The sequence below is a fragment of the Chlamydotis macqueenii genome, chromosome 11, assembly GCF_036417535.1.
Source record: "Chlamydotis macqueenii isolate bChlMac1 chromosome 11, bChlMac1.mat, whole genome shotgun sequence".
Classification (NCBI taxonomy): domain Eukaryota; kingdom Metazoa; phylum Chordata; class Aves; order Otidiformes; family Otididae; genus Chlamydotis; species Chlamydotis macqueenii.
The window spans coordinates 20,080,690-20,105,630 of NC_141566.1; the positions used below are offsets into that span (position 1 = coordinate 20,080,690).

The 24,941-nt window shown below is 39.0% G+C and overlaps 1 protein-coding gene across 2 annotated transcripts in view; it reads right to left on the reverse strand.

Annotated features, from left to right (window-relative positions):
• DACH2 (dachshund family transcription factor 2) overlaps positions 1-24,941 on the reverse strand; it is a 269,269-nt gene that overhangs the window by 90,850 nt on the left and 153,478 nt on the right. For both annotated transcript variants that reach the window (XM_086756246.1, XM_086756247.1), the window contains exon 3: positions 4,147-4,278. In XM_086756246.1, coding sequence (XP_086612372.1) covers positions 4,147-4,278 — 132 coding nt within the window. The remainder of the gene's footprint in view (positions 1-4,146; positions 4,279-24,941) is intronic.

Consider the following 24,941-nt stretch of genomic DNA (forward strand, 5'->3'; position numbering starts at 1 on the left):
CCCGCCTTGCGATGGCAACCCTCTGGACTCAAGGCCATCCTCAGATGTGTGTACGGAGTGCCATCAACAAACGCCTCATCTCCAAGGACACGCATGGAGTAGCCAAAAAGGAGGAACAGGATTATGAAGACTTATGGCCATCGGGAATTTGAGATTTCAGAGGGATGTAATTTCTCCAACTTTAAGACACCTACGAAACTGCACAGTTCTCCAGATTCAACCTTCTTTCCTAGATGCTACAAGAAGATGCAGCCAGACACTAAGTCTCAAGGAACAGCTAGCACAGATCGGCTGGACTGTGGGGCCAGAGAACCTATAGTGCCTGATTAAATACGAGATTTCCAACTGCCTGAGAAGTTTGCTTCAACACTTCATATGATGAGTAGGAAGGTGCAAAAAAAAAAATCTCTCTTCTGTAGAGAGAGTGGAAGGAGCACATTAACGTTCAGATGTAAAACAACATTCTCCACAACACCGTGAACTAAGGTATTATTGCAATTAAGAAATACATGTGGGGTTGGTTTATTTTTGGGGGGGAGGGGGGTATATTTTTTTTTCTCACAGTTTCAGTATTGTCTGTTGCAGCATGTTCTTTAAAAATAAGATATTTAGAAAATTCCAGTACTGAACTCCACCGTTATTGAGATGACTGTAATATCCCAAAAAGGAGGCAGGTAGGACCTGATGGCAAAAGCAGCACAGCTGGACTAGAAGCAGGGAAAGAAGTGCCACATGTACTCCCCACTTCCTTAGACACACTTGTAAGGTTCAATCCCACACCTGTAACTTCTTAGAGGACAAGAAAATATCTGAGGAATTATAGCCAGGGATCCTGAGAGCCAGAGTTCAGATTTTAAATTCATAGCAGGAATTCTGGCTTCTGATACAGAAATTCTTGAAAAAATTCCATCATCATAGGTGCACATACACAGAGAAAGAAACCACAGAAGTTACATTCTAGGCGCTACTAAAGAAGCAAATCCGAAATTATTTCATACTGACTTCAACAGATACAGGTGGGGATTGAAATGAGCATGACAAGACAGCCTCACCGCTTTTTTATTCTACTAATGGCCTGCATATAACAACACTCTCACAAAAAACCTGACAATAATGCCTCAGGACTTAATACTGATCAATTACATTTTAAATTCAAAACAAACAGCAGCAAAAGAGACTTTTCCACTCATCTACCAGGCCACAGAACAAGGAGGAAGGCGCACATCCTAAGGTGAAACATTCAGTGGTGCTGTATCATACGCTCACCACAAGAAGTCAATGTGAAACACTGAGGTAAAAAGCCAACAATCTCTATAGTTTGGGGTTTTTTTTAAGTAAAGCTGCAACCCTTCAAGTCTTTGTTACAGTAAAAAGAAAAAAAAAAAAAAAAAAACCAACCCAAAACCAAAGGAAGTAAAAGGTCCTGTGCTCTGTATAACTATATTTCTGATTTGACAGCTACAATTATAATTCAGACATCTATTTCCCTCAAACTCTCCACAACCATAACCTTTAGTGATTAATTATAAAGTTCCAGGAGCAATAGTACACAGACTAATTTCCTAAAACAATAAAAGACAGAATTTCTCATTTGGAGCTAAATGAAACACGAACAGGTTGTTATTCATGCTGGAATCTAGATGCAGAGTCATGTTGCAGCCATTACAGAAGCTATTAAACACAACCTCAAATCAAAGAAACTGTAGGTCTCCCTCCTAAAATAAAATGTTCTCCTCACTTATGAAGCTTCTGACTCCTTTACTCTGTTTCTTTTTACTCTTCTTAGTAAAAAAAAAATTCAAAATTCAATTTTCTTTCTCATTTCACATCCCCATTTTGTTTTTAATAGTCATTTAAACTGTAAGAGTCTAGAGCAAAACAAGCACTTAGTGAAGGTTTCATGCACACAGAACTATCACGGTGTTCTCTTCACAGTGAACCCAAGTTACAAAAGGGATATCAACTTCTAGACAAAACACCCAGTCTCTTCACGCCCCACCTCATTCTCCAGTGAGTTTTCTACAGTGAGTATCTGACAACCCCTCAGTTATTTTGGACAGCGAAGCGTAGAGTTAAGTTTTAGATTCCTCTCATTTTGGTTTTCCCTTTTGACATATCCTGTTGTATGTGCTTAATGTAAAACCTTAAAAAACGATCCTCCAATGAAGAGAGAAGCCATGCATTGCCAACACTAAGAAGAGGAGAAATTGTGGTTTTTAATATGATTAGTAGTAGCTCTTTCTGTTAAGGACTTATTTCTCTGTCTGCAAGCAACACCGGCACTCTGCTCTTGGCAGTTTTACTGAATGAAGCAATGGAAAGGGGAAAGAATTTGAGTACAGATCTTTACATAATTGACACCAAACCCTTATCTCCGGGCCCCACTGTAACCTCAGCTAAAGTCAGTGGTCATTTCTGCAAATATTTAAATTGGTATTGAGTCAGCTGTAGAACCCGTTGCACTGCTAAACCACAGAGAACTTCCATTTAACGTGCGTAGTCCTGACGTATTGCTGAAAGGCTGGCAGGACATAAAACCTGCCAACGAGGTACCTAAAATAATAATATTGAAGTACTCTAGATTCTCCCCATATGAAGTACACAAATTTTGCCATATCAGGTAACATAGCAAACCATGAACATTCAAATCAGCAAGCTTTTGTACAACAGCTTTAAAAAAACCCTAATACTAACCCTACATCTTTTCTGGATAAAGCTTCCCTGCTTTTCTGTAGGAATTCTATCTTCACTCATCTTCCTTAGCGTTCACTGAAACTTCGTAATTCATTCTGACCTACAGACAGACTCTAAGTTACAAATATGCTTTTTCAGTGCTTTTTTCCCGACTTCAATATGCACTAATTGATTCGAGTCTGAGAGGTGAATAAGAAATACATACCCTACATAACAGAAAGCTGGGGAAGGGTTTAATGCATGAATTAAAAGCCAGATTTCTTCAATACAGATGAGCACACAAAATTAGCAAAAGGCAATACCACTTTTGGAAAGCCTGCTTTGTGCATAATTTGTCATGAATTCAAAGTTATTCCTTTAGAAAATGAGTCTAAGACCTCCCAGCTGCTGCTTTATTGGTCTAATAAATTACCATTTTGATGGTACAACGCACACACACTATACACCATCCAAGCAAGCAAACGGTTAGAGTGGTTTCGTCTTTGGAGACGCATGTGTGACTTCTGAGACGTGTGAATGCTGATGGGAGATCGGAACGCAATGAGAGACCAGACAATGCCTCTGCTCTTGAATTGATAACGAAAACAAAGGGTGCCTAAGTTCCCCAAGAAGAGTGTAGCATTGTTTGTGTCAAAAAAAGTGAGTCCAGGTGAACATGCCCTTATTGTAACAGGTATCCAGCAGCTTTCTGAGACAAAATGGATCTATCTTATTCTAGGTTCTCCACACTATCCAAATAAAAATCTCTTCTATTCACCTGGAAAGAACATTAGACTAAATAAAGAAGATATCTTCTTCAAAGTATCCACTTTTGACTTAAACTTCGAACCCTGTTCTTGTGGAGCTGGGATTTGGGGAACTTAGTCCAAGTTTATACCAACGCTTACAGTACTACAGGTTGAACACGTGTTCAGTGTCAGCACCTTCTACCCAAAGTTACTCCTGCCAGGTAGGCCATAACAAACATTCATCATGACTCACCTTCATAGCTGTGGTTTGCAAATATCCGTTCACGGAAAGAACAAAATGCAGAAAACCCAGAAAGCTGGTGATATAGCATTCCCTACCTTACCTTTCTCCAGTGAACTGTGGAACTCACAATGAGTTCTGGAAACTTTCTATCATTTACAGGAAAACTCCAGATTCACTGTATTACTGCCAATGGAGAAGTCTTTTGTTACTACCAATATATTTAGGGAACAGTTTGAAATGTCTATTCTACCATAATGAAAACAATCCTTCACCAGTATTTTTCAAAAAATTAATTCAGGTAGCTCTTAGGAGGCAAACTGAAGGAATACTGAAGAAACGGGTGCAGTAATTTTGATTTCACACTGGCAAAGCAAAGCTTACAAAATAAAAGAGCACAAGAACTTGAGACAGATTTTTTATTTTGTTTCCCACAAACGTGTGAATAGCTCCCCTACAGCTCACACACGGAGCATGACTTACCTGCGTTAGAATTGAGCTCTTCGTTTTCGGATTCTGTTCCGTTTTGACTTCCACTTCCGTGCAGGCTATTCATTGCCATCAGTTTCATTTTCTGTAACTTCATAGCCTCTGCCATGGCAGCTGCTGTCAGACCTGGGAAAACATAAATAGATAAAATGCAGTATCATACCATACAACGCAGCACTGAAAATATGAAGAACAAACCAATTCCTTTCAGTGAGAATATGTCACATAAATTCAATACACAGTCTTAATCCAGTTATGTAACGTTTTTCTGAACACTATTTTCAACTTGAGTTATTTCAGTACCCCATTCTAAGCATTTTTAAAAACTCTTTCGTGTTGCTTTTTCTTTTTTCATGTATAGCATAAAGAAATATTTATTTAATGCTATCTCTTTTGATTATACTTTTAAATATCATTTCCTGTCACTTTGATCATTTTGTCACTTTGATCACTTTCTGCTTGACTTAGCTGCTACAGAATTTCCAAGTACACTAGTAAGGTACAGCACTGCAATTTCATCAGCTGGAAGTCAATTATCACGGACCAATCAATGCTGTACTACTGTATTCCATATCCAAATATTATTTTGTCTTTTTCTGAAGTCTGTTGGTTTGGATTAGCGTTATTGCTACTGGAAAAAATTATGTTGGGAACGTCAGAAAAGTACAATATGGGTAACTACAAACTCCAGCTCACCTTGAACGGACCACTAAAACCAGCACAAATTTACAGAATTAAGGAGGTTTTTAGTAGAAGATTGTCTAGTAAGTAAAATCCAATTAAATTTGAACAGTAAAAGAGAGGAATTAGAGTAGCATCAGGCTACAGGTTACGATCATTACCATGATTTTTTAATTATTATTTAGATCCCAAATATCTTTTTTTTTCGTAAGAGTAAACTTTTTAAAGTTTTATCATTTTGACTTGGTCAGTAAGAAAGAGATCAGATTTTCTTCCAAACAGTATCAAATTACTGCAGTATGTTACGGGTTTTTTTTCTTCTATCAGGCAGATATAAAATCCTGATACTTAAACTCCTGTCTTTACAAATTCTCTGGATGACATCATTCACACTTAATCCATCAAAGACTAAATCTTCAATGATAAAACTGTTCACATCCTTTCTGGAGAAGATGAAATAGTCTATAAACTTTTCCACTTTTTTCCTAGAAAAAGGAAGCGGGCTGGCGCTTTGAACGCATGTCACATTATTTTCAGGAAGTTCAAAAAACCAAGCATCCACAGGAGCCTTCTGAGGAATTTACTGTACTCAAGCTTTCCAGGCACCTCTGCGATGCCCACCTACCTGCACATCTGTACTTTTCCTCCTTATCCCAATCAATTCCAAGTTTCCAGGTACCACTAAAACATTTTCAGATTCCTAGCCATCACTAAAGCATTTTCAGAACCTGTACCTGCTCACAGCTCTTTTCATTTTAAACTTCTCATCAATTTGCAAAGAACTCACATTTATTTTAAAGATTCCAAAAAATAGAGTCTGAACACGGAGGTTTTTATCGTACCATATTATCACTTGCATGTACCCAAATACACACCGATGAACCAATATCCCAGTAAATATTTTCATCTAGCTCAGTATTTATACAGGTTCTTCATACTGTAAGTCATAAAACTACTTAGAATCACAGAATCATAGAATAGTTAGAGTTGGAAGGGACCTTCAACGGTCATCTAGTCCAACCCCCCTGCAAGGAGCAGGGACATCCCTGACTAGGTCAGGTTGCTCAGAGCCTCATCCAACCTGGCCTTGAACGATTCCAGGGATGGGGCATCCACCACCTCTCTGGGCAACCTGTTCCAGTGCTCTACAACTCTCATTGTAAAAATTTTTTTTCTAATATCTAATCTAAACCTACCTCTACTTAGTTTAAATATTCAAAAGAGTAAAGAAACTATTCATGAGGAGATACACAGGGAATGGAAAGTCAATTCAGACCTTTAGTAAAACGTTCAGTGAAAAGACAAGACACAAAATTATCCAGGGTACTGCATTAAAAAACCCCAAACCCACAAACTTCTACTGAACAGTTGTGTCAGAAGCATAATGAAGGCAGAAAGGGTACCAAGGAGCAAACAGAAAAGAATAAACACAGTCCCAAAATCACCATGATGCCGCCTGCAGAAATTAAAGGTAATTATTGTCAGGCATTTCTGAGCTCCCTAACCAGACACAGCTGCTGTAAGGACAACAGCCAAAAAACAGTGATGTATCAGAAAGCTATGCTGTGCCATCTGCCACACCAAAGTCACTCTGCTCCAGCGTTAAGTCTAAAGCACAGTCCTAACGCAGAAAGCACTACAGCCTGAAGATCCCGCGCAGTCAGGCATAAACTTGAAGCAGAGATGGCTAAGAAAACTGAGCTTAAAGCAAATGGTTTCAGCAGTAAGGGTGCGCTACTGATTGAAATGGAGGAAAACGTACGGCAAATCACCCACTGGCGTAATCTTCAATTAAGGCTACTGCCGTGGCTAACGTTACTGAAGCTACTGTTTAATTTAACTATTAATAAAACTCTTTCCTATAATTGACTCAGCTCTGGCTAGCTGTGGCAAAGAGGGCTATTCTTCAACTGACTTCTCTGAAGATCTACAAAGAGCTGAAGAATCATTTCCATCCTCTCAGATGAATCATTATCAGCAGCAGAACCTCACTTATACCTCACTTTGAAACATGCACTTGAAAACTGCGGTAACGTATACATCTATCCCTCTACTTTCACCTTAAAAAAAAAAAAAAAAAAGTATCACCAGGAAAAGTGACATGCTGGATTACATACTTCAAAGCTTCTGGTTTTTCCTCTCCGTTTACACTTTAAACTTCCCTTCCTTGAGTTATCTTCCGCCAGCTGTGATGAATCACTAAACACACAGGAAATAAACTATGCACTGCTTTGATCAAACACATGCAACCTTTACAATACTAACAACAGCAGCAAAAAAGCATGACGCTCATCACAACTGCAGCGGTTTGTTTTCAAAACCGCTGGCAACCATGTGGCCAGTGGAACCAGGCCTGCTAACAGCGGCCCGCATCCCACGCCGGCCTTGGCGGAAGGGCGGAGCTCCTCCAACTGCTGGTAGGGATCTTTGAGAGCCACCCAGCGCTAAGGCGGAAATCGCGGAGCCACGTTCTGGGTCAGCTCTCTATGAATCTTGATTACAATTGCAAACAGATTGCGACGGTGCGCGCTCAGGTACACCTGCATCCTGCATATGGCAAAACAACCAACTGCCATTAGTAATCTTCATGCGGTAATTTCAGTTTTGTCAGGACGCTGTGTTCTCTCCCTTTGACAAGCCTGCATAACTCTGCTGTACAGCACACACATTTACCCCTGAAAGAACCCTTCAAGGACACACAAACCGGCACACTTTATGTTCACGTTGCGCTGAATTAAAATGCTGCACTTGTATTCTGAGACACAGAAAATCATGTTAAAATATAGCTAAGAAACAAGCAATTTCCCAAGTAAGGTTTTTTTTGTTCCAAATTAGGACCACACTCAGTTTACTCAGCACAGTACGCCGCACTGCTCCGGGTAAGACCCACTGCTTGTGGGGCGCTGCAGACGGAACAGACCTGAACGTACTGTGAGGCCCGGCTGCCTCTGCAGGGGCTGGACCCACCGAGCACGTCCTCCGCTCCTAAAGCCAAGGTACCCGTAGTACTTGAGAGGGCGTGAAGATCAGAGAGGCTTCTCTATCCCTTATCTGCATCCTATTGAAGTTATTGGTTAACTGTCTACTCAAATATCCCCTACGCAGACAAAAAGACTACTGAAGATTACTCCTCTGCGAAGTCTCAGGAACTATTTTGATGACTATTTACTGCATGGCCCAAGGATCACAACTCCAAGGTGGTTCATAGTGCATCCCCCGTCAGGCCCAGCCTCCCGTGACAGTGCAGTGACAAACCCAGCCCCCTCCCTGAGCACCAGGTGACAAGGGGACAGTGTCTCTTGTCTCCAGCAAGCATCACAATCCACCCATCAGCAAGTCCCTTCTTGGAGAGCTGAGAAACCAAAACGCCATCGCATTCCCACACTGAGGTACCCAGGGTGTCTCCCATGCCAGTGAATCCTCCGTGTTTACCTCATGTCCAGTCACTGAAAATTGGATTTTGATGGTGAATACAAGGACTCTGAGGATTTTAAGGTGACCCTGCGTATCTGCTAATCTTGTACTCTAGCTACAGCTATTTTTTTCAGTTCTCTCATTAGTTAGACTGTGCCTCTCCTTTGTATTATTTTGAAAGCTTTTCTGTGAACAAGTAAATTAACTAAAGGAGAACTTTGAGTAATCAAATCTTGAGGTTTGCAATTAATTAAATAAAACGGTGAGTCAGTGAACTGAAGAATGGTCTTATATTAAAACAAAGCATTTAATTAAATTAACAGTCAACACATTGCAATTAATAATATTCAAAAGGAAAAATGAAAACCAGTTTAGCCTTGCCATATTATTTCAGCCTAACAGTCAAGCACTGTGCATCGGCATGTTTGCTATTTGCATTCAAAGCTGCAATGGGTCAAGTATGATGTGCTAAAACAGGAAGAATGAAACATCTGGTAGTATGAAATGTTAATATGAGACACCATATTGCAAACAGTGAAAACAACTCTGAAACATCCAATAAATTAGGCCTTGGAAGATTGAAAAGGAGATGCTTTCCCATTTTTTCCAATAAGGAAATTAATAAAAATAAATACATATAATGTACTTCATATTTTCAGAATGTCTGCAAGAATCTACTAACCAATGTAAGCATTCAGATTTGAAAGCAGAGGCTGCTCTGCAGCTGAAATGAATCATCCTTGTTTAGTGATAAACACGTAGGTAAACCCAGCTGCTAACACAAAGGATACTGAAACCAAATTCTTGACTAAGAACATTAAGTTGACCAAAGTGTTAGAGCAGGTCCAAACACAGGAGTCTCATTATTGCAGATTTTTTCTGTTTCGGTAACTGACTCAACTAGAATCTGTAGGAATGCTTTAGCTCTGGAGCACGTTCCCTTTGCAATGGCTGTTCAAAGATATCCTGGCTACCGTTTCGGCTAGGTCATAATAATCCATCAACGTGAATCGTTTGAGAGACTGTAAGGAAAGAACGCAGTGAGTAATCGGCCACTGCAGGCAGAGGATGGGATTTTGGTGTAACTGCCGTAGCGCAAAGCTTTATCACGGGCTAAGTTGTGTGAGCACTCACCCCAGGCCCTGGGAGGACGCTTTGGAGCCCGGACTGAAATCCACGCTACATCCATTTGACGCTGCCAAGCTGAAATGCAGGCAATAGCCAAGAAATGCATTACAACAGTGGAGTCTCTTTCATCTGTTCTGATACCTGCAGCCAGTTGTTCTGATATTACAACCGTATTGTAAAAATATGTTCTTCTCTCCCATTTCCCAACAGAAAAGCACCACAAACACCAGTAAAAAACTATTTTTAGAGTAGAAAATTTGTAATTATTTATCCTGCTCCATGTGCAAAGAGAAAATAAAGACTAATTCTCTTAAACACTTCAGTTAATGGAAGTCCAGAGACTACTGAAGATCATCCTCAGCACAACATTTCAGACATCAGTTAACATTTTGAGTGGCCTAAAATTTCTAAACACTGCCACTTTGAAACGTCAAGAAAACTATACTATGGCAAAAGAACCTTAGTGAAGGAGAAAACACCCAATCAAACATTATGCATATTTGTCAAGTGTTTGTGAGAAATCAGTCCTCCACAGAGAAGCTCCAGCCAGCTCACTTCTACGATGAAGTGTCACGCAGCCTTTACTGCAAAGACTTGACTCTCTGCCTTTGCGCGGCCCCTGAACATTCTGTACCTAGCGTCCACTTCAGCAGACAGGCAGGGCCAGACCTACAGAGAGGTCTCTTCATCACACAACCTCGCCTCCCCCAGAGGGCAATCAATTCGCTATCATCAACCAGGCAGTTTTCCTGGGGAAAAAACCAGTATGTGATAATATAATTTAAAGACCTTGCCAAATGCTCAAGGGATCAAAATTAGGGTTGCACAAATGCTTCTGAATTTTTGACAGCTGGATTTTGCAATCCTGGTAATTTTTGTTTAACACTGTGTGTCTGGTGACCTTATTTTAATTCTAAAATATAATTTCATACAAAAGTTCAAATGAACATAAACAAGATTAAAACCTTTACACACCAAAACGTCCCTGCCACTCCATGGCATAATAATTCACAGAAGTAATAGGTTGTCACTCTCTAATTTCACACCTATTTAGACAGCAGCAGAAGTCCTGATACTTACAAATTCGGGTGTTCACTTTAAAATATGGGGAGAGTTTGCTTTCCAGATGCTTTCATCTCATGTCTGCCTCTATTCTTCAGGCTTCTTGCCCCGGCTACCACCTCTGTGTTCTCTATAGCCTAATCTCATCCTCCCTGATACCCATCTGAAAGACTGGAAACATTTTTAACACAAACATCTTCCATCAAGTCTCTGTACCCAAGATATTTCATATCCTTGATCCACACGAAGACACGACGACCAAAGACCTGGCAGATTTCTCTTCTAAACCCAGGGGACTCAGGTTGAAGCATATAGAAATTTTAATCCCAGATTTGTGCTTAAACTTATGCGAATAGGAGCACTCATGCTCAAGTTGATACATGGAAATACCCAACTACATATTTAGCAGGTGACTTCATCTCCAGAAGGGCAGCCTTACGTCAAAGTAAATCGCGGCTTACCTTATTAGAGGGAAACAGAAAAATCAGAGCTACAAAGAGCACCGAGGGTTACATTATTTTTTTTTCCCTTCATTCTTACAGTGTGTCTCATGAGAATCGATTAATTTTCTGACATTTTCTGCTCTTTTTTACAGTCTATGCCACGAGAATGATTTGTCAAGACTGTAATGCGTAATACTTTTAGTAAGCTGCAGTCCCGTGACCTTTACCTCCTTCTGTATATTTGATTGACTGACTACCCCACTTTTGATCTACAAGTTTCAGAAGATGGAAGCATACATGAGACAGATGCATCAGCCATTGAATTATTGTTGAAAAGATCACAACCACTTTATACAGATAATCTGTATGTTATTCTTTGCATATCTGATGCAATTTTAGGCATGTCATTGAAAATTTCCAACATAAAATGAAAACTCCTACACTACGCGGTGCTTAAAGTGTTTTCATCCATCAAAAGAGCAAATAATTCATGCATTAGGTCCCAGATTTCAGTAAGGATAAGAAAAGTTAAACTAATGCTCATAATCATCCAAATTCTCAAACTATCTGCTTACACTTTCATAATGCTGTCATAGACTAAAGATTACAATTCTTTGAGGTAAGGACTTGAAAAAATTAGGACAGCTGGCATCAGGGTGTGCCATGGCATATACCTGCCACGTATTTCTTCTTTCTGAGAAGAGAATTAGATATTTTACATGAGTTTATTTTTATTTCAGCAGGGTTTGGACAGCATTCCAACTGGCTGTACTTTGGAGAGGCCAAGCCTTCTTGCAACTCTGCAGCAAACTTCTGTGAGGCAACAACCACCACGGCAGGCAGCGAGCGCCACCCAAACTCCGCCCCGGACCAAAGCTGCGTCGCTTCTTGGGCACCTCTGCAAACAGGCGATGCATCTGTGAACGTGAAATACTGCAAAGGGAAAACCAGCAGGCAGCCCAGGGGCTGGAGAAACCAGGTTTGACTTCTAGCTACGGTTAGACCACAGGTAAAGAAACACAGAGAGAGATATTTTCCTCTGGGGCATAAATTAATGACTATTGATCGCACAACCACACTGTGCAGAACGTGATTACAGAGGAGCGTGTACCTTAACTTTTTCTTTTTTAAACCATTTCTTACTCCTGGTTCTTCCGCTCCCTCTGTGTTTAAGTTATTTTCATATAGTTTTCTTGAGGCTTATTCATGCACATTTACTTACACAAATAACACAGGAGACAAATAATTTAGTCCCAATAGGCTAATATCTTCTTTGTTTACAAAGTTATGCCAGAATAGCTATTTCCATTTTATGCTGTGCAAGGTAAAGAACATTTTTCAAAGCTGAGACACTGACTGGAAGCTTATTTTCTTGTTCCAGGTGGTGACAAAAAAATAACCCACAGAAGATGAACTATACCATTTTAAAAATCTTTAAGGATGTGTCTCTACTCATTGGTCAAGCTGAATTAACTTGCAGCCTCCAAGCCAAACGCAGGCTCAAGGAGGAGAGGGATAATTTAGTCACTGAACCGAAACACTCTGTAATCTAAAATTATGCAAATATTCTCTTTGCCCTTGCAAATCTTTACAGATAAACTCCACTGGTCCTTATTCAAGTTTGCATCAGTACAGCAGTTTCATTCTTCTAAAACTATGGCAACAAACACTTTTAGCTTAGGTTTTGTGCAAGTATTTCGGTAGCCAAAGCACATTCAGATCTTAAAAGAGATTCTCAAATCTTTTTAAATTCCAATTAATTAAATTTACTTTAAAAATAAAAATACAAATGACATCCAAAATGTACTGAAAATTGTTTTAGCCAGTAAATTATTACACTCCACAGTCCTCAGCCGTTTCTTAATATTAATATTGTACTTTTTGCAGCTGTCTTTTTAGATCTGAGAGGTTTAAGTCTACTTTAAGGCTCTTTCCCACACTGACAGATAAAGTATTATATATTATTATTCGCTTATGTAGGTAATATTCCAATGTGTTTCCAGTAAGCATTTAACTTCAGTTTTAGAAGTTTAATATGTGATCCATCCGTCAATTTAACAGTTTATTAAAAAGACACATTCTGTTTCTTGTATAGATATTGCTTTTAAATAAATCTTTTCAGTATTTATCTACTATATCCTTTAATTGAGATGTCCCTAATAGTGGCACTACATTGAAAAGAGTAGGTTTAATAGGATAGTTCTTGTAGATTCATTAATAATTGACAAGTTCACTATCTTAAATATAAATCTTAACTCTAATTTTATTCCTCTGTAGTATTAGGAACCGGTATGCATTTAAAAACGACCTACTCCCTTCACGTAAGATGCGAAGCGAACGAGAGACAGTTAGGGTGCTCTAATGTGTAGGAACTTACAGATGCCCAAGAAACATCTTTATAATTCTGTTCAGGAGACAAAGGATGTAATATCCTCAATCCCATCTGTCCTTATTTCTTTCAAAAAGCCACTAAACTGCTCATACTTGAGAAGAAAATTAACCTTTTTACCGATTAATCACTAGGTAGCTTTGACTGGTGAAGAGAAAATTGTATTACAAATGAACAGCTACCTGTTATCAAATTACAAGGCATTTCCATCAAAGGCCCCCAAAATGCAGCACACTGACCAGTAAACATGTTTCCACTGACCTGGGGGGATTTTTCCAGTTAACAGCTTCTGAAGAATGCTTCCTTTTGATTCTTGTCTCTGACACAAAAATGATTGTCCCATTTAACCACTGGTCTATCACATACATCAGAGAATCCTATTTACTCACACTCTACTGGAACATTACAACACAATAGTGTGATTGTCTCTGGAAGAAAATTTTAAAGATTGGCTTTTTTTTCTTTTTTTTTCTAAAAAAGGGAGTAAGATCAAAAGCTAACTTTAATAGATGTTTGACTAAGGTCACAGTCCTAGGAAATGGAACACTGAAGATGAAAGAGAACAAATAGATTTGGCTTTTGATCTCAGCCAAATGCATTTGGCATTGTTTAGCTTTTATAAAATACTTCAACTTTAGGCCATATCATGACTAAAACGAACTGGTTGAAGTCCTGAGGTTTTAACAGTGCGGTAAGACTTTAACATGTACCAACACTTGGAAAAATTTCTTAAGTATACGGCCAGATCTTCTCCTAACTGGAATGAAGTCAGGTCAAACCTGGCTATTGTTGCTAATATGCTAGAGAAGTACAAACAATTTAAATAATATATTTTCCTAATCATAGGCAAATTTAAGAGTTATTATCCACTACTGCTGTTAGATCAGGCCCACTGGTATTCCTAGCAAAACATATTAGGGGAAATGGAAAGGACTGAGGAAAAAGTATTGGAATTATTCAAATAAACCAAGTAACTGTGTCCCTAGCCGAAATTGCGTAGCAGATCATTTTACCAAATTATTTCATAGTTCTAATTCTTCTAAAAAGTATTGTAGACATTCAAATTCATTAACTAAACAGCAGTAAGGGAGGAATGGATTACAATCTACAAACTATTACTTTCACATTCTTCGGTAACAATGGTGTTTGCCATCTGAAGACAACTTGGTTAATTAAGGAAAAAGATAAGATAATATTCATTAAAGCAATATGCTGAAATTATTACTAGTCTAGGAAACAATTAATTATCATTAGCCATTAGAACACTGCAAAGCCCTATAAACCACTTAGTAGGCTATGCAGTCAAGATCTACAAAGGAGTTCCATCAGCCCAGGCAGCTCAGCCCTCTGATAAACAGCAGCGATGGCAGGAAAAGCCCCAGCCCCACGCTTCAAATCGCTTTTTCAAACTTTTGATAGGAATTCATTATTTATACCACAAATACATTACAACAGAAAAAACAGTGTATCTGTCTTATGCAAATATTTGGCCTGAGGAGCATACAGAAATTATACGCAAGGAAAGAACGTCTCAGTCTTATTTTCTAATTATTATATTACTATATTACAACAATGATAAAGAACTGAGAAAATCCACATATAAGGTCAGGTATTTATCATCATTAAAGGTGACATATCTGACCACAAACCCTGAAAGTAACCTAGGGAAGGAAGAGGTGAGATCCCATGGACTTCTCCACTCATCACAATACCCTTCTCAGGAGCCACTTCAAACAAAACAAAAAGGCAGAAGAAGCCTCAGCCATTTGCTCTCCAACATCTTGCCACAAATTTAACCACATGAAGCAATAATTCATTCATTCCTTCTTTTTAATGTTTATCTCTTAAAAAGGGAAAACATCACACGCTTCCCCCCTCGCTCCTTTATTTAAAAAAGGACATGGTTTACTACTCCTTTTTATGTTATTTATGACTTTATGTACCACATTTCTGCTGCTGAAGCAATATATGTGATTTGCTGAACACCCACCTGCACACTGAAGATTTCTGCACACCAGAAACCCAATAGCTTGGATCTGACTCTCCCAGGTACAAACACCTGCACCCAGCAATATTTTAGCAATGTCATTCTCAAATATTACAAATATGCACCTCCCTTTATGTACTAAACCTCCCTGCAAGACCCTGCCATCCATCACAAATAAACCTTCTCCTCTTTCTCACGACCTCAGTTCCTTCTGTTTACCGGTCACAGAAAGACTTACACCTTCAGCCAAACTGGAACCTCATCATTTGTCCTCCTACCCAACTTCAAATGCAAGCCAGTATTGATCTACACTACTGCAAACTTAATGCTTAAAAATCTCTGCCTAAAAACAGAAAGATTAGAAAATTGAAAGGAAAAAAAAAATCTAAAATGACAGCTAATTTTTAAATCAACATAGAAAAACTATTCAGAGAAATATTAAAATATCTTCTATGCAAGGAAAGACAACATTGAAAATACACAGAGGATGGAAGCCACCAAAGCAAGCTGGATATTAGCTGAAGTGTAAACGCGTGCATTTTAGACAGAGGGAGGCTGCATGCCCACCCCTCGTCTCTCTCTCGGCAACAGAGAAGCAGGATGTGAAAGAACCAGACGACAAAAACCAAAAGAATGTGGGACAGTCACTGCTAGAGCCTCCTCGTCTGCGGCACGAGGATGTACGCTGAACCCCTGTATTCCACAGGATCGCAGGGGCAGGGGGGGAAGGCATAAACACAGAGATTTCTTGGACCTACTGTCAGCTGACAGGAGCTAGAAGATAATCTCAAAGTTGACAGTAACTACATACATGCCTATATATACACACACACACACTTGTGCAGGGGTGGGGGGTTTGCATACGTATATATAATTAAAGCATTATATATATATATATATATTTATGTAAGATGAAAGCAAAAACACATGCTTGCATTCTCAACAGTTTCTGTTAATAAAAAACCCACACCCAATGGGGAACCCATTCCCTGTTTCTCCTCTTAGTTAAATTCCTTCAGGCCTTGAAAACTTTCTATTCTTCTCAAACCTTGAATTATTTTCACTTCTCTGCCCTTAAGATATTAAGTCTACGGAACTTCAATAGATAACTTCCTTTCTTTCAAGAGCTGGACATTGCTATGCTGCAGTCCTTGTTTTTCTTGAAGGATACAAAAACTTACACCGTTAATTATACAGCATTTACTCAGCACCACAACAGATCTTGGTCCCACCCTTTCAGTGTCTAGCAACACAAGTCTACATCTGGCAATTTATACATTTCCTGGAGAAGGTCTAAGTTTATCTGCAGATTAAACAATGGAATTTATTGCTACTGGAATTTCCAAGAAATAAGATCAAAATCAGAAAGGAACTCTTTATATGGAACATATAAAAATTTGCTAAATGACAGAAAAAATGAGAATTAAACCAATTGGTAGAATGCTATACAAATATTGCAGATGTGCAGTAAACAAAGTCATCGCTTGAGTCTTCCAATTGTTCTGCTGATGGGCTCAAGTTTCGAAATACCCTGCTTCTCAAACAATGAAATAAATAAACAAACTCTTCATAGTCTTCTGTGTCTGGTACTGCACAAGAAAAGGAACTTATTAAAAAAATAAGAGTGTATTTATGGATAAAAGTCTACCAACAAATAAAATACACAAGAACACAACGCAAAAATTAAGCAAAATAGTGCTTGATTAATTTGGTCCTTAGTAGGAATATAAAAGGACCAGACTTATCTGTTGGAACATATCACAGGACTGATTTATATTACGCACAATGAACTACTGAGATAGATGCTTATGTATCATATTTTAGAAGAGGCATCATGGGATCCCACCATCTGGTACGGATACATCAATAACTGCACCTTTTAAAAAACAACAGCCAGAAACCAAAAATGATCACTATGAGGTTTTCTTTTGTTTTCTTTTTAAATGCAGAATTTTTCCAAAGCAAAACAGCAGCACGGAAACGCGCAACAGAAGGAAATCCAAGCCTGGCTGGCAGCGGCCATTCCTTGCGGACAACGCAGGAGCCCTCAGCGCGCCCGCGCCTTGCTGCGCTGCTGTTTCATTTATGCCCGGGGTAAAACGCTACTCACCTTAAAAGAAGAATTCACATTAGATAACATCATAGACAAAAATACTTAATGAAAATAATATACGTTAACTAACTCCATGATAAAAATATCCCATAGAACTGTCTTCCCCTAAATAATCTAAAACCTAGTAGAGCATATGCTGCTGTATTTTGCTTATTTATTTCTGGAAGAAATCCGCAACAGTATAAAGATACACTCTCGCATTACATGCATGTCTAGACATAGACTGAATTTGATTTCCAGGATATTCCAGACTCAGCAGTGCTCAAAAGCGCGGTGAGAAATACAGCTCCATCCAACGCATCTCACCGCTGCTCTCGGGTGCTTAGCAATAACACCTCTATAACCCCCACTCTTAATACCTGCGTTATGATGATGTGTGTGTGACAAAAGCACGCACAAACTTTTTGCCAGTTCTTCAAACAGCTAATTTGACTGGAAGCTGCAGAGCTCCCAAACCTCTGAAATGAGGACTGAGTCACACAAGCATCAGGGATGAAGAACGCTTTTTCATCCAACATCTGTGAAGTGCTTTAGGGCGCGTAAAATGAGAAAGAGAGATGCCAAGTTCATATGTAACTTTTGTTGCCACAAGCAAAACATTATAAGGCTATAAAAATATAGTCTATAACCACTTTAACATGTGTCCATGTTATTTATCATAAACTACACTTAAGGTACTCCAATGTGGATTCAAAGAGTGAACAAGCGCCAGTAACTAAATATGGGCTCCTTACCTGGAAAAAAAATTGCCCTGAACAATTTTAACCATGGGTAAAGCGATATATTCCTATGTACATACTAATAAAACTAGGTTTTGCTCTGTTACACCTGTGACAGCTACCCAGATTTACTGAAGACAGCACTACTTTGCTTTGGTCCAGAAGATTAAATACTTTTGCTCTTGAGCAAAAATATTTAGTCTCTAGTTTTAAGTGAAGAAAACAAACTCTCTCCAGGAAATGAGTTATTTTTCCCTTCCTGACAGAGCTCCTTATAAGATGAGCATAACATCACCAATGATGAGATGAAATGGTATTTTCAACCACTGTAGAAATAACAAACCTATTATGAATAATTCCCACCAGAAATCTTGGAAACTGGACAGCCTACCGTTTGTTATTCTTTTATTCAGTCAAAACAGAAAAAGGAGGGGGAGATCTGTATGACTGGATTTCAACTGGCTTTACTCACAACCTCCAGCCGCATTCACTCACAGATGACTAATTGTTGTCTTCCGTTCTTGTCTTTCCTATTTGGCCGAACCGAACAGAAGGCGAAGAAGTCTCCTGTCCCCTGGCACATTAGTATTCATTACGGTGGAAAGCAAATGAGAACTATTTCATCTTCAGAGCGCTATCCTAAGACATTAACATCTAATAACAATATTAAAGTCACATTACAGGTCTTTAATCTGTGGTAGCAATAATGTTGTCTAGTTTAATAAAAATACACATTAAAATAAATATTTTGGCTATCCACTTCTAGGAGTTTGCAAACACTGTTATTACGCAGTTGAAGAGACTTCAGGATAGTTAGAACTAAATTTTGAGAGTAGCACTGTCACAGTTACAGCAACTTGCTTCCCCATACTCCTCCTAGAGAGAAACGAAAGCTATTTAGTCAGGATTTCTCACGTTAATACTCTCAAAAAAGAAAGAAACAAACACACAACAAAAGTAGCCATGTATCTTGAAATCAGTAGCTAAATAAATAATCATAATGAACCAGAGCTCCGGAACGCGACACGTCTGCAGAAGTTACCTGCAGCACAGTCAGGACACTGCTCACTCCCGAGATATTCCTTAGCAAATTTTTACTGGAATTCTACCAGAGGGACCAACTAGAGTTGGTCAGACAGACTTTTTCATGGGATTCAGCTAATTGTAATATGATAACTGTTGTTTAACCAGGAAAGTAATCTTTGAAGCAGGAGTCTTTCATATCAAACATTTCTGGCCGAAACAGACTGGCACTGACTATTTGTTACCAAATCATCTGGCAGGAGTAGAGGCACTCTGGATACACTGCCATGTTTCATGATATAATTTACTAGGGAGGTATTATTTAAAAGTTAGTAAATAATATTTATGGCTGTAAGAGCTGCCCCTTTAATTTGCTAAGGAGTCTGAAAACGTATCATACTGAGTTCTTGCTGGTTTACTTCTACAAAATTGAGCGTCAGCCCCGAAGTTTTGGGAGCTCTAACAGTCAAACACGAACACATCCATTTGTAATGCTGCAAGTACAGCATTAGCCAATGAGATATTCATTAATTAAGCTGTTTACCAAAACTAAGGAATAAAATAAGCATATTTTTGCTGTTGGCTTCAGAAAGTGCAATCAGCATTTTCAGATTGCAAGGTAGTCTCTCTTTGTGTTTGTTTTTGGCTGGCTGATTACATTCCCTCGCCAATTACGTGCTACTGCTTGCTCTTTTTTTTCAGAAATCGCTAGATTGAAATAATTGAAAGGCTTCTAAATAATATTCCCACACTCCCTTAACAGCACATCAAACACCTGGGAAACGGAATTCCCCAAATTTTAGTTTATAAACTCTATGGCTCCTCTTCACCCCTTTTTCCCCAGCTGCTCTCATCGGACGCAGCGCTCCAACACAGTGGCAGATGATGAGCTAGACAGTACCAATTAGAGGTGATGGCAGATGAGGTGAGCTGGTACAAAGAACAAGGTCTTTCATTCGAAATTTCTGCTCTTTATCTTTCTTGGAGAGATCATTCCTGTTGGCCCGGGCTTATGCATTTGATGAATGGGTCAGCAGCTAGAATCTGTACGAGCAAATGAATAAGATGCACATCTCATCCCTCAAAGCATAATGAAAATCTTTACGAGATTGGATTCACGCACTGAGATGACCTAAGAATATGTTCCTGGTTTTTTACATATTACAGTTTAGTTATCAAGTGACAGCATGAAGATGAACCTGTATCAACCATTCCTGAAGGCTGGGAAAGTAACTCGTATGCAGGTGATGTTACTATAAGCAGATATTTAATATCAAATGAAGTAAAGAATATGTAAGACAGCATTAAGACAAACTTATATGTTCCAATCATCATGTGTCAAGAAAATACAACTGCTGAAAATTAAGGTTCATGGGCAGAAAAACTTTCTAAATTGCCAAAAGTTGCTCTGTCCTATTTTTTTTTTTCTTAATTAGCATGTGTTGAGACAACTGAACTAACCTCCAAGAAACACCTGTATACACCTGAGAGTAAGGGATGCTATCATTCATGCTTTAGTACCTGCGCACTTACCCAGACCTCTGTGTTGTCCGAACCGAGCATATTTACCATAAATAGGATCTTATTTCTCTAAATTTCACTCCTGACGCCAACCTTCCGCACCCTGGTCTGCACACTCACATTCCAGTTACCCCAAAGTTACTCTGAAGGATGCAGAGCTCCCCTTCACACCGGGAAAAGGACCAAGGTGGGTTTTAAACACTCCTCTTGTTAAAGCTGTCATGAGGGTTCCCTCCAAAAATGTTTCTGCTCTCACAAAAAAAAGTACTTCAGAAATTCTCGGTCAGTTTTTCCTAGACGTTTACTACCTCTAGAAACTGCTACCTGATGATTTAGTGACATGAACTAAAAACTACTCAGGAAAACCACTCACTTTCTTTGCTCAACTCACGTTGAGTTTGCTCAAGCTTGTGTTTCCCCAGCAAGGCCATTAACTGATACAAACGGTATTTAGCAGGTAGAGGCTCATTCCTTCATTCTCTCTCTTTCATGATGGAAAAGGATTCAATTTTCTTTCAATTATTAAAAGCCAAGAATAGTGATACCCTAAAGAAGGTGAAAAAGTACAACAAAAAATATATATCAGCTGTTACAGTCTGGACAATGAAATACAAAAATATGAAGAAGAATATCCACAATCAGCACATAATTTATTGATTGCCCTTTCTCAAATGAAGGGCCATCAGCTAGTTTAAAAGTAAAATTACGTACTAAAATAACAGCAGAGAGAGATAAAAATTATGAGGGTCATGCAAGGGGAAAAAGATGTATTTTCAGCAAAGATTTTTAAATGAGACAGGGAGTCAATGGGGCAGAGAAATACAGGAAAGCCCTTCCATACCAGAAAGAACTGCAGAAACGTAGGCTGTTTTAGCACTAGTTGTGAAATGTTGAGTGGTAGCATGGGATGGAAAACTAAAAAAGCAAAGAGACACTCTTGAAATAAACTGCTGTAATCCTGCTTTTTAGAATGCATATTAATTACACTAGCATAATAGAAGTTGTCTGAAAGGCCACACAAACTGGGTAGAAGAAAATAAATTACTTGCTAAAAATGTGCCAACAAGTTACATGACCATAAACATGAGTTTAAACTGTAGATAAATCATTAATTGCATCACCTAGCTCTCTCCTGAGCACACAGCTTTGAAATCCTCCTTCCCATGGCCAATCCCACTCCCTGCCCCCCATCTTGCGGCCGTAACTCCGCACCGCCTCGTTACCAACGCTGCTGATGTGATTTCTCTCTCTGTGCCAGGGACCCGCACTTTCCTGGTCACTAGGTACATCTGCTACCAGCTCACTGAATTCAGGGTCAACTGAGGGAAAGAAGGCAACAGGTGAAAGAAAAACGGCAAGCACTTGACCATGGAGATCAAGTTCAATGAATCTGCAGCAACAGGCAGAAAGTTTAACATAAATACCAAAAAAAAGGTTAACTTTTAACAGCACAAATAAATAACCACTGAGACAATCTACCAGGGCATGGGATGAATTCTCCATCACTTGAATCTTTGCGCTGGGACTGGATGTGCTGCTCAGAGAGTGATCTAGTTTAGTTAGAAGCTGCGGGCTTAACACAGGAACAGCCTGGTGAAATTTCATAGCCCAGACCACCCAAGAGGCCTATACAGCAGCTCTTTTGGTGCCTGTTTATTTCAATCCCTCAGTCTGTCATTTACAGCATTTCTCAAGTGGACATACAACTCCTGTGGCCATCTCCGCACAACAGACGGTACGCACAGCTTGGGAGGAGCCTCTTCGCTCAACTCTCCATCCTAAGAGACGCAAGGCAATACCCTGAGTCTCTCCTGCAAGTTTCAGCCCCTCACAATTACACCCTACATAGGCCAGTTGAAATCCTAAATACCAAATATGACATCTGTCAGAGTACCATACTCTTGCAGAATACTGTATTAATTTATAATAACCGTTCATAATGATAACCTTGCAGATAAGTTTGAAGAACAGGCAATGAGAATACCAAACTGTATTTTTTTCACCTATTTTTTGAATGCTTTTCCCCTGAATTGTCAAATGCAATTAAACAAAAAATACAAACTACTCAATTGTGAAATCATATTTAAATCTAAGGCTATACCTGGCTATTAGAACACCTTAGCCCAAGGTGCGCTGCAGAGCGGTTCCCTAACCTGCGTGATTTAGACCTGATCTTAATTCAGCTCAAGGTGCTGTGCTAGAACTAAGCCTGCCCCAGCTCTGCTACGGCTCTGATGGCACGGACGCAGTGAAAGCACAGAGCGCTGCGTTAGCAAGGATGAGCAGCTGATGAGGTGTGCTAATTCATTTCTAGGTCTTTCTAGTTTCCCAGCATCCACAATGACTGGGCTTCAATCATTGACCCACAGAACGTGAAGCATCACTTCACTCATACTAGAGATTTTGTACATAGACAAGATACAGATTATGGATGACTTCTATGTCAGCAGGAAAGAAAATCCTTTACAGTCAAGATTATTTATTTTACTGAAGACTTATTTAACACCAAAAGTTAAAATAATCCTTCCAAACTCAGAACTCGAAATTAAGTTTAAGCTTAGTAGACATGATTGTTGCTAAGTACATAAATAAATGAAGTGGGATGGGGTAGCAGAGTTTAAGTATAGCTATAGCCAGCCACTAACAGTTTCTCCTAAGAGTTCTTACCATCGCTATCAGAAATAAACTATTATTTCACGTACTCTGTCTGCTCCTCCGTTTCATTCAGTTAAGCACTCAACTTGTATTATTTGATGGAAAAAGCCTAAAAGAGAAGCCTTAAAACAGCAAATTGCCATGAGAGTAAGGAGAAATTCCAGCGCATTAAGATACATCACAGAATGGCTGAGGCTGGAAGGGATCTCTGAAGATCATGTGAGTCCAACTCTCCACTTCAAAAAAGGGTCACCTGAGCAGATTGTCCAGGACAGCGTCCAGACAGGTTGTGAATATCTGCAAGGATGCAGACTCCACTCGACTAGGTACTCCAGTACCCAACCATCCTCATAATCTGTTGGGATTCTTTTTTTCTTTTTTTTCTTTTTTAAAAAAAAAAGATGCATCAGTGAAGGAGAGCAAGTTGCCTGTCAAGTAAGAAGTGCATACAATACAGTGGCATTTCTCAGCTCTCCTTGGCAAATATTCCCTGCCAACGAGCTGATTACTCAGTCAAACTCAAAATCACTATAAAAGTAGGCAAAAATTCCACCTGAATAAAACATAGTATTTTAAATAAGGGATAACTAGCAAACCCAATACACCAAAAAAGTGTACTGGGTTTGCTAACCAGCACTAGTAGAAAAACAACAGTATGCAGAATATCCTACCAGAACTCAGACATACTAAAAGCGTTAATTAATTTCTAAACATCTGTCTCTGCACTAACTCAAGAAAATTCAAATTTATTGAAGAATATGTGGGAAAGAGTACCGTATCTGTAACTGAACTAGCTCTGACACCTTCACAGTGACATGAACACAGGACCCTAGAACATGTGCTTTGTATTTTCAAAGTTAGCCTTTGAAGTTAATTCTTTCTCTGCTCCGAATAAGTTAAAAAAACCCCACAATCAGACATATTTGTTAGCAATTGCTATCCAGTGGAGCACATCTCAGTAGGTATTTTATTTCTGAGAAATCCATCAAAGCCCCAGAAGGAAGTTACACAAGTACATCAATACTGCAAACAAATGTTTTAGGTGACAACAGAAAATCAAAACCACTCCGTCCTTGTTAACAATCAATGGGTTAAAATAATACCATACATTTCTTATTTCAAGTATCAGTATTTATATGATAAAACAGGTCATTTAGTTTCACCCACTTAAGTTAAACTGTGATTACAGTGTACTAATTTATCCTTACCATGACATCCCTAAATCAGTGACGATGGAGAAGTGCCAAGAACACATCATGCAAGTTGACCAGGGAGTCTACCTCTGATATTCAGAGGACAAACTGAAATAACTGGCAACACCTAAATAAAGTTTGAGTTCCCTAGGGATAGACTGTCATGATTGCTCAAGAGCAAATCGAAGTAATTATCAGAAAACATTATCCTGAGATCAAACAAGAAACTTATAATAAAACATATTTCTCATATTTGTATAGATTGTTTGTACATACGTTTGTGTGTGTGCATATATATATATGTGAATATATAAAATCTGATCCTTGGTTTTAATCCCATGAAGAGAGAAAAGGAAAGAAAACAGACTTCAACACAGCTGAGGTCAAGAGAGTCACACTGAATTTCTGATCCCAGTATGATATTTCAGGTCAAGACCTCCAAACTTGTTATTTCACTTGCG